The sequence below is a fragment of the Orbicella franksi genome, chromosome 1 (genome assembly GCF_964199315.1).
Source record: "Orbicella franksi chromosome 1, jaOrbFran1.1, whole genome shotgun sequence".
Taxonomy (NCBI): domain Eukaryota; kingdom Metazoa; phylum Cnidaria; class Anthozoa; order Scleractinia; family Merulinidae; genus Orbicella; species Orbicella franksi.
Window position 1 is genome coordinate 26,146,897 of NC_138145.1, and position 11,348 is coordinate 26,158,244.

Sequence of the window (11,348 nt, forward strand, 5' to 3'; positions counted from 1 at the left end):
CCCCGGGCTAACCCCCGGGCATTAGCATTTTTTTTTAAAAATTGGCAAATTCCCCGGGGTGGGGAAACATAAGCTGTCTAAATGCCCCGGGGTGGGGACGAAGAAAGAGGGCAAATGCCCCGCCCCCGGGATCGTCGCCTTCCAACACCTCCGCAGTTTTGTAATTAATCAGTGAATAAAACGGTCAACTGTTCAGTATTTTAATGCAACGGTAAGACTTCAAGGACAACAGTACGTGTTAGTTGATTCTGATTATATTTAATTCTTTATATTTGTTTTTAACATTTTGCTAGAGGATAGCTGGGATTGCGGCGGACGTGCCCCCAGCCGCGAGCGATGATAGGCGCCTGTATTCGCGGGCTACTTTTTCTGTGAAGAATCAAGACATTTTAAATGATGATGCATTGCATTTTAAGCTCGCAAGATCTGTATTGAAGATCGCATCATTTGAATTCGCAAACCTTAAGTATTTTAACTCCACTTTCATGAATTTAAAAAATGCTAGGCTAGTTTTGAATGCGAAATGCAAAATAGTCGTGTTCACGCCAGTTTACGTTATTGTTTTGTGATAAACAAAATATAGTTCACCTTGTCGCTTATATTTATATGTTTACAAGAAAACAACTTTAAAAACAAGTTTCTCTAGTCCCTGACGGACAAGCCATTGTTCGACAAACGCCTCGTCTTTCCCGATGAACTCATCCATGGCACTTTCCAAAACACGTGTGTCGAATGCCCGGGGGTCGCCCCGGGGTACACAAATGCCCAGCCCCCGGGCCGCGATAAAATTGCGGATACCCCACCCCCGGGACTGACAACTTGAGCAAATGCCCCGCGGTTGCCCGGGGGGGGGATGGGCACTGCTGGAATTGACTGATGCATAAACTGGGATACAAGCCTTTTTGTCAAACTCCTACATCTTTGATCGCCGAAATAATCTTACTGAGGTAGTCTGAGGAGTGAGGCGGTTGAACGATCTGGACTCGGGCCCTGGCCGGGGTCATTGTGTCCAGTGTTTCGTTGGGCAAGACACTTTACTCTCGCAGTGTCTCTCTCCACCACCCAAGTGCATGAATGGGTATCACAAATAAATGTTGGGCGTAACACTTCGACGGACGAGTTTCTCGTCCAGGAAACTGGGTTAAGCTTATACGGTGTGGTACACTTTGACCTGAAGCAGATTTTTACTACCTTACCAATCAGTGTTAACTGCTAAATAACAAAACTGCTGTGATTTATACATGCATGCATTGAGTACATGAGCAGACATCAGACTTAGGAACTCTAAGACACCACGCAAAGTTTATTCCCTTGTTGATAGGGATGTTCTTCCGCGTCTTAAAGTGTTCGAGAGCGTTAGTTCAATATAAATTGTTTACAGAGCTACATATGCACATAAAACATGATTGAGCTTCCGTCACACGATCAATCCAGTGTCCAGTGTAGTAACTAGTTGTCAATGTCAATGTATCGAAAAAAACCACAAGATATCGCCTTCGCTTCCACGAAAATATAAACAACAGAGGAAAAGGACGTAATATTTCAACGTTACTCCAAATTTAGCAAATTACTGACAGGTAAGTGGTTAAACCGCAGAACCACCACGAGAGGCTTGATACGACATCGACAAAGTTGACGCCCGGGATTTGGCGGTTTTAGGGGGCCAGTCCTTCCTGCCCGAGCGTTTCGGAGAATCAGTTAAAACACTGATTAAGCACGTACAGCCTGCATTGCCTCTTTTCAAACACGATAGTCTTAACTTCATCCCTTGCGCTATCATTCTCTCGATTTTATTCCAGACTTGAATCGACAAATATGACCTGACCCCGAGCTGAACCGCTTTACAGAGATGATGTTCACGATAAGAACAGCTCTTATCGTGATATTTGTTCGTTTCAAAGTGTTAAATTAATAGCCTTTGATATTTTACGGCACAAAAGACGCCGACCGGCTCATAGGCTGGTTTCTCTTGGAAGGCGGGGCTTTTGTTAACGCGTGTTTCCTTCTTTTTGTCTGCCGCACTTCACCCTTTCAACTAACAGAGGGAACTGATTAAAGTTAACTAATAGATTTGTCATTAATTTTGTATTATTCATTGTATTCAATTCTTTTTTTGACCTTCTATTCCGAGGAACAACACCGCAATTATGCAGCACCAAAATGGAATCCTCGACTTTCGCAAGAGAAATAAACTTACAGAGGAAGATTGGCTTTCTTGCTTTCTACCTCTAAGTTAGGTTATTTTGAATGTGTGACAATTAAACTAACTAGCGTTTGTGCGCAAGAGAGACGATATATAGAAATTGCCTCCCAGAAACAGAGCGAAGGGTAGTGTTCCGGTAAACTTTGTTGTTTTCAGTATGCCACCTTTGCCAAGGGAGGTCCCGATGACTGAGGAACAAATTACTTCTTATAGTTACCTCAACTGCTTTCTTTCTATGTCACCCGTACATATTGAAGCAGTGCTGATTAACAGGGACAAGCGGAATAATGGGTAGCAAAAGTTTATTTCGTTATGTAGGATGTTCGTTCAGCAAGTGCGTGTATTTGCCTGTGAAGTGGGAGAGGACCTTAGGGATTTGAGCTTTATATCCAAGTTTGCTTCGTTTTTCACGTGACATTATCTTTGCTTGGGAAATGGCTGGTTTCAGACAAGACATCTGACAAAGAATATAACACAAACAACGGTGATAAACATTGTGAAAGCATAAACATTTGCGAGCTGAATTTCTGCATGTGGCAGATACACAAAGGACCTAAAGCGCGATCATGATGAGTCAAAATCGGACTACCAAGTCTCAGAACTAACATTAATAGAAATGTTTGTTAAATAGTAGGGAGAATTCATATTTTGAGCACTGACTTGGAATGCTAGAAGGGTTCATATCCAATGGCACGTTTTGAGTCTAGACGAACATTATGCAGGCCAAGAACATTTGATACTTGAAATAATGTTTGATAAGTAGGATGTTTACTTTCAAGCCTATTTAGGAATAACCTGGTCAGGTCCAACATGTCACCCGCCCGCTGTATATCAGATACCAAACACCGAAAACTTGTCATGTATGCAATATTGTAAAACAATCATTAATCTTCGAGCAGAAATCCTGAAATGTAACCGTTGACAACTGAAAAGGATTTTAATCACGACTGATGATCACAGAAAAAATATTTAATTCAAAACAGTGGAACTTGGAAAAGGAAATCTGGACTCGGCTCAACAAGGATTTCGTCACTGAGTACCTTTAATGTCAAGTGGAACGAACGATATGATGATGTTAAAAATCTATCACAGATAACCACAAAACCCTAACACATTTTGTAGTCTTCACTTTTATTTTTGGTGAAGATGACATGAGCCAGTTTTGACGACCACTAAATGTGACTTACAATCTGACCATTTTCAAGGACGAGAAAAGCATTACTCATTCAGTTCAAAGCCAAACATATCAAAATGAATTCCTAAGCTGATTAAACCAAAGGTCTTCAAAATAGTCATAAAAGGTCTATTGCGTGCAGTGATAGAACGCACTTAATTGGTTTTACTGTCTAGTTGCCGTATTTACTCATCGTGATCGTAACACGCATCCTTTATTGTCTCCGAACGAGAAAAAAGGGGCAGATGCTTATGCAATATTTTGTTCTTTTTCTAGTAAATAGCTTGAATCATTCAAATATCGATTCAAATAGACTGGAGGTGATCACTATGGAAACCAGTGCATGCGCGCGACCGTCGTGGAAAAGAGACCACGACATCACGCGATATTCAAGCGTTCTGCTGAAAACAGACTTCGAGTCTGTCTTTAGGCGCAGGTTCTGTTGCTGGGGTTTTTAATAAATACCAAACCAATACCATCAAGGTCCACTGTTAGTTGTGTCGTAAGCCCAATATTAGAGAATCGCCATTTTGAGGGACCACAAGAAATCACCTTTTGTTCTTTTAAGTCCTACTCACCCATGGGAAAGTATGCAAGAAAACTAAATTAAGAGAAAAACACTGCTCGCAGATTAACTGGTTCGAAGAATCTAGCAAGGGGTTCCACAGCTTGAGCCATGAAATTTCAAGTACCCTCTTGTTTTCTGGCACTTTCAACAAATACTCACTCTGAGGGAACCCATTAAAACCTGAAAAAAACGCAACAACGGGTTACCCTTTGGAGTGTTTATGAACCCATCTACAGGTTAATCCACCGTAAATAGTAAATTATAAAGGCGCCGAATGTCTAGTTTGTATGAAAACAGACCAACTAATGAAGCTCACCTCCCATTCGTGAAAGGTCTTGTAGTTTGACACTATCACAAGAATGTACGCCTTGTCGCAACGATGAAATGTGTCGGATGCTAAAAGGAACCAAGTGTCAAAACTGTTTGTCGTTTGTCTTAGATTGCTTCGAGGGCGATCATTGAAGAAGTCTGTAAACATTTCAAGAGTTTATAATCAGGCATAGTTGATAAAACTAACGCAGGTTTTCTTTCCTGTAAAAGAGAAAACTGAAGTGATACCTTTAGATCTAATTAACTCTTTTTGACCTATTTTTTTTAGTTTGAATTACATGGTTAAGGTGTATCTGAGAAACATTAATGTGCCATGTTTTCGATTAAGTTGTTTGTAATGACGTGGATACGATTTTGATGTGTGTGCCACCAACAAGTGAAATAAAACACGGTCGAGGTCGAGAATACGAAGAAAACATACGTGAGAAACAACAATGGTGATACTTTGATCTTAAGTCAAACGACCCGGGGGTACGGTTTGAATACTAAAGGAAATATTTGTTATGGAAAGAGCGTGATGACACATGGATGTTTAAGGTTATCATTCAGAACGGAAGCTAGCAAAATAATGTTGGAAAGGACGACGTTTTAGTCCTAGTTTCTAGTCGGCCTGTTGTAGACTTGAACAATGTTCAGTCTAGTAATGCATGCAGCAAGAAGACTTTCACAATTTTGGCGTTGAGGTTCTCGGAAGTGATAGCAATTTTTGGCGGTCATCAAATCGCGGCATGTCGTAACAAGACAAATTTTCACCAAATTAGGGCGACCTTATGAAAAGAGAGCCGTAAATGAAATGGGCTGTAATTGAATCTCGATAGCGGAAACGTATGTCTCGTTGTTTGCATATTCTGTCGTTTACTGTTAAGCGATCTTCAAGATAGGGTGAAATCTTTATCTCTAAGACTTGTATACACTTAAAAAAATGCGCTGTATCTTTTCTGATATCAAGGTGAATCATTTGTCAGAATTTCAAGTAATTCCTTCGCCAATAGGTTTTCGTGATCGCATCCAGACGTTGAAAACATTGCAGGAAACTCGAAACTTTAGCATGCTCGATATAACATGTTAAATCTTCGCCTTGGCGCGTTAAGGATTCCAGGAGAGTCATAAGTTGGAAACAAGTTATGCTGACAATTATTGGCCAGCTACTTGGATTTTTTTAGAAAACTTGTTATGTGGTTTAATATAAAAAAAAGTTGCTTGGCCCAGAGTGTCAGCTGCAAGATGCTATTTTTATTTACGTTTACTTCCCACATTCTATTACTTTGGCACCGTTAGCGTCAACAGAAGGCGAAAATAAAGTGTTCTAAAATGACCCTGAGCAATCAAACGGTAATTTACGCTGTGTTTGTGCACAGTTACTCGCATCCCAATCCATTTATTCACGACACTACAAACTAGGCTGGCTGTACTTTGTCCCACTGAAAAAAGATTGGAAACCTAAACCTCATTGCGACTCTGCGGAGAACGTTCCAAAATATTCGCAATTTAGGGGTAGTTGTAAGCTATTGATCTCCCTCTTATAGAGACTATGTTAAACTGGAATAAAATTAAAAAAACTGACCAAAACTCCCTCACTCTAATTTCTCTTCATTTTGCTAAGCTCGAATCTTCCTGTTAGTTTGATACCTGTTGTTTATTTTACTGTAACCACAAGACTTTGTCACATTACGAAGTCTGCTGTGTTCACTCACTTTTCAGTCTTCAGGGTCATTTTTTTTCCTTTTGTGTTACGGGCGTGAGAACGTTCGGACCTTGCATATAAGAGTTTATGAAGTTCGAAGTTCACAACCAAACAATTCTTGTAATTGAGCTACTGGGAAATCAATACTGCCGTGCTCGGGTGATAGATAAAATCTTGTACAATTTCCAGTACAGTGGATTAATTCTTTACGGGAGATCAGGAAAAGATTATTATTTCATCAACACTTGAAAACATCACCTGTGAAATCAGTAAAATGTTTTTTTTGTACTCTAAATTTTCCCCTGCCCTGAGCTTGAAGGCGCGATTGAGACACAACAGCACAGCACTAGAGGAATACAGCTCCTCTAATTTCCGCTCAGATCACCTAATTGACTGAAGACTGAGTCTCTGTGTTTGCCCAATGTAGCAAGCGATAATAAAGTAAAACAAAAACAAAATCTTCACCGAGGAGAGGTAACAGAATGAGGTTAAGATGCTTATCTTTAATTAATTTCAACTACTATTTGGGTTGGGTTCCTGAGGGCAATTCATTCGATTTGAAGGCTTTCGCGGAAATCGTCCGAACTTCGCGCTTGTCTTGCAATGAAATTGCGCTTTTCGTTTCATTGCTCGTATGTTTACTTGTAGGCAAACACGCTACCCCGGTCCAGAACTTTTCTTCCTGCGTGCCCCTTTGTCGATCAGATTTAAGCTGCGCTTCGCCTCACCATGGCTTTCTCATTTCAGGATAGAAAGAACCTCTGGACTACAGTAGACATGGCGACTAACTTAGCTTAGGAGGTAGATAAATTACAAGAAAAAGGAATAATATTGTTAAGATGACTTTTCTGAGATAATTGATTTTTGTCTCAAGTTAATTATTATATACATAATACGATTAAATATACGGAAACAAAGGAAAAGGTTAGAAATTTGAAATCTCAAGCGAGGCTTAAGAAAATCAAGGGCCGAACATAAGCAATTCCTATTTCTTAGTGTTGATGTCGTTTTATACGTGTTTTATCATGTGTCCCAAGTGGCATTCCTTAAACCTAAACGTAGAAACAAGACGAGTACACGGAAAATATCTGACGGTATTATCGGGTGCTAATCCATGATATGAAGCCCTCTTGGTGCTCGATTAGCCGACGTAAATGCCAATATATAGAGTGACCCCACTATGAAAAGATAATGGTTTAGACGACCCCAAGATTATAACAATAATGATGCTATTTCAAGCATTCTCTAATGCACTACTTATTGCCAATAATTCCGGCTGTAAAAATCAAAAACGCAACAAACCTGGTTGTCAAACTGTTGTCGGGTAGTGATTACCCCAAGGACAAATTGACTCAAACAATCGATGCTATCAGCGCGCTCGAATGTATCTCCCGCTAAAGTGTCTAACAACGAGAGTCAAATGGCTGCTCTAATCAACTCTCTTTCATAGGTTTGGCTTCAGAAGGAAGTTTTTCGATGGTTCAGGGACAGATTTTAAGCCGGCATACTCGACAAAATGAAATATGCAAATTTCAGACTGTTATATAAACGTTCGATTAAGTTGATTTAACTAAATTATCAATAGCCCTAAAAATAATCCCTTTCCGGACAATTCTCTATACAGAATGAATAGTTTTGTGCAATTCTTCCGTTGGAGATTTTGTAAGCATGCGGTACTGACAATGCTGTGTACGAGTAAAAACGGATAACATGACTGAATGAGGCTTGCAGTTATTAAAACTCACGAATGAACAAATGAACGGTCAAATTTCTTCATTTTCTAACGAACGGGTATTGTTCAAAGTCTGGGTTATAAGAACCCACAAACGTCACTCTGAAAATAAACAAAAACGGCTATAGATCGAGAAACACGGATATGTGGGCCATGATTGCTGCATAGAAAATCCACACAGGAAGTTCAAACTGTGAATTGGCTCTGCTATTTTGGTTATCATGTTGAGCTCTCATGACTGTTTGTTCTGTAGGCGAGGGGTACTCTGGCCTTCGAGGACCTCGCGTCCCTTTACACAGCGCCTCGTAATTTGCACGAATACCACGGCAATACAGTTCCTCTCTGCCGTCACACTCGCAGTCGTTTAGCGCTTTTCCCAGCACCGAGCCCAGTAATTCATCTTGGCTCTTTTTACAATCCTGAGTGCATTCCACGCCTGAAATTAAAGACGAACAGCGCCATAGAAATCTTTGTTGTATTGCTTTACATCTTTTGTCTTCGTTGCAGCGTTTCCTTGCTGCGGTACAGCTAACGAAAGTATAATTCCCTTGACTGCTAAGTAAACATCGCTGCAAGCGCGCCCTGATTGTGAGACACGATGCGTCTCTATCACAGTCGCAGGTTTCCATTTGCTTTCCAGCAGCAGTAGCGGTGAGGTTTATAATGGCGCTTACGCATGTTAGTGGACATGTTTTCGCCATCGGTCCGGAGATTCCATTCGGCCAATCGTCATCGTAACCTAACGCCGACTTGCAGACGTCTCTGTTAAAAATTTTCAGGAGCATGGCACCGCATTTCGTGAAGTCCCTTACGCACTTTTTCTGAGCTTCTTCGCAAAGGAGGACACTTTGTGAAAGAACAAGGACATTCGCCAACCATAGAAACCTCCACATGACGAAAATTGGAGAGTTCTCCGGTATAACCTCGCTCGTTCGCTTGAATGTATCTATCGAAAGATGATGCCAGAATATATAACGCGCGATTGACTGATTTGTTATTTGACGTATTGTAGGGGTGAAATTCGATAATAGATTACGATGAAGTGACCAATAGAAAGCGGCGTCTGTCGATATGCATGACCCCAGGAAGTGGCTATTGTTAGGGAAGCGCATCCTCTGTTTCCTGCTTGAATTACCTTTATTTCGTGGTATTAACCAGAATTAGCGCCCACTACACTCCATGACTACAAAGCATGGCGCGTATCGGCTTCTCTACGACCAATCTTGTTATCGTTGTCTTCTGAGGTTTAATTAAAACCCTCTCTGTATCTCATGCTCATTCATGTGAGGGAAATAGAATGGTGAAAAATAAAGGCCAATCGTTTCGGAAATTGGAAATGGTAGTTTAGCATAAAATTGATCTGAAGACTAGAACTGACCCCATAAAAAAATCCATGGATTTAAAACAAGATCAGAAGGATGAAAGTGTTCCCTAGTGGGTGGCCGTTAAATATGCTTTTACTCTATTCTCACTGGAACGCGAGAACTTTCGACACCGTATGACACTCTAAGAGTGAGCCCTATTGACATGTATATGCAAACCTAGAGATTACCAGCGCTAAATCAGTTAAATTGCTTTAACAGCCTAGAGAAATAACTAAATTTAAAAGCCGATAACATCATGTGATGAAAATATCGTCTAGCTTTTGACAAAATTTTTCCCATGAATAAACCTTGTGTCTGCTCTGTCTAATGTGAACCCCGGGTGTACACCCTTATACATGATACACAGGTATGTGCAGCGCCAGAGCTTACGGCATGTTATGGTTTTTGAGCCATTTTGGTCTGAAAAAGATTATCGATTTCTACCGTTTTGATCTGAAATTGGGTATGTTTAATGCACTCTCTGCACGAAATTATTTTTTCCTTAAGTTTAGGAAAATCATATCATGCTCTATATGAGGGTTTTAAAAAGCGGACTTACAACCCCACCCCCCACAAAAACATTTAGGGAGTATCCTTCCCCCACGTAGAGAAACTATCTGCATTTGAACTTCGCACTTATTAAAGGTGTTAACAAGGAAACCACGGTACGAGTTAGCCAAATGTCTTTGTTATATGAAACTCCAGGCAACTTACTTCAGTCTTCATACTTGACATTATATGTTGTAAATATCCTTACTCTGATTAAAATATATTTGTTATATATTTGATGTTTGTTTGTTTGTTTCCTCATCGGGAATGCCGGTATCGTTAATCTGATGAGTTCATGACTGTGGCTTCTTGGAGGCTGCGAAACCAATTTGCGGTATTGCTCAGCGGGTTCGCCATTGAAGTTAAATAATTTTGGTGTATTCATTCGGATATGGTAAGAAACCAAATTTTCTTATTATTTACAACCATTTTCTCTTGTTACAACGATTTCGAAAGGAAGGAAAGGAAACCTGCCCTACACTAGAAAATGAAGTCTGGCAAGGCCTGGGAAAAATATATTGAAGTGTTGTTGGTTTTATAACGCTGTACTAACATTGCGTACAATGTTAACTTGTTAGAATTCCCACTATTGGGACGCTAACCAGTTGGTATTAATTACAAAGTACGAACGAGAAGTTGAGGTCGAAACTACCACAAACAAATCCAGTTCGTGCGGCAAGATAGGTAACATGAAGAGAGGATCTCCAGATTTCAGTCAAATCCAGTCCCCGAAAATACATTGTTACACCGCCTTCTACCGCTTATGCTTGGTTTCCGCGTTAAACAACGCGGTTTTTGGAAGGGAAAAGAGAAAGATTATAATTGGATAGGAACCTCGCACAGTCACAAAGTTAACCGTATATGAATCACGTTTGTTTTTCCCACGAACGGCAAAAAATCCCAGTGAAAATCGAACGGGAATTATAATTTAAATTCCCCATTATACTGATCGAACAAGAAAGTTCAATTACTTTCTTACCATATAATTCACTGAAATTACGGCGAAAGCGCTAAAACTTGAATTTCCTTTCTCGTTTCCAGGTCTACAGGAATATTGGACTTTCTTTTCCCGTTTTTTCGTAGTTTTGATCCCGAAATTCGAAAATTAGGTCTATAAAAATGTTGAACTTCCCAAAAAATTACAAGAGAAAAATGATAGTCACACAAAGCTCGTAACATAATCTATTCTCCAAGGGGGTATCCCGGACAAAGTTTTCATGATACGGAGAGACTCCGCCCCATCATTAGCCTGTTCTCAGACTTCTACTTACCTGTCTAGCCTGCAAGTGAAATGTCATTTTTTTTTTTTTTCCACGTGAAAGGAAGAGTAGACGTCTGTACCCTGGCTATAGGCTACTCCATAATTGACAGAAGAGGCAACCCTTTTATATGTCTTCCATAGAATGTGATTTTAAGAGAGTGTTACCTGTTCATTATAGCTAAGATTTGTGATTAGCTTTTGCCTTTAGATTACTCCATTGATAGATATTTCTCGCTAGATTACGACTACCGATGAGCCTGTGCACTACATCAACATCTCTGTAGGATTGGAGTCAAACTGTCATCTATTTGTAGATGTGGTTAGAACTGATAATGAGACAAAAGCTCATTTATTTTTATGCTGCCCTTTATATTGGCCTTCGTATGCTGTCCTTGGGGGAAATTTTTTTTTCTGACGTTGTTGGCATTGCCTCTAACGAGCAATGGTTAAGATTTTCGGACTCTCAAAAAGTGGATATCTTGT

General features: G+C 40.1%; 1 protein-coding gene across 1 annotated transcript; it reads right to left on the bottom strand.

The window, feature by feature from the left end:
- Positions 1-5,338: 5,338 nt before the first annotated feature.
- On the bottom strand, positions 5,339-8,942 carry LOC145499395 (growth arrest-specific protein 1-like). The gene has a single exon (XM_081478915.1). It carries the CDS (start codon positions 8,801-8,803, stop codon positions 7,814-7,816), a length of 990 nt encoding a protein of 329 aa, XP_081335041.1. The 5' UTR covers positions 8,804-8,942; the 3' UTR covers positions 5,339-7,813.
- Between the last annotated feature and the right edge of the window lie 2,406 nt (positions 8,943-11,348).

What these genes read in the sequence shown, in the direction of transcription:
- LOC145499395 (XM_081478915.1), bottom strand. Translation starts at nt 8,803, where the DNA reads ATGCGCTTCCCTAACAATAGCCACTTCCTGGGGTCATGCATATCGACA.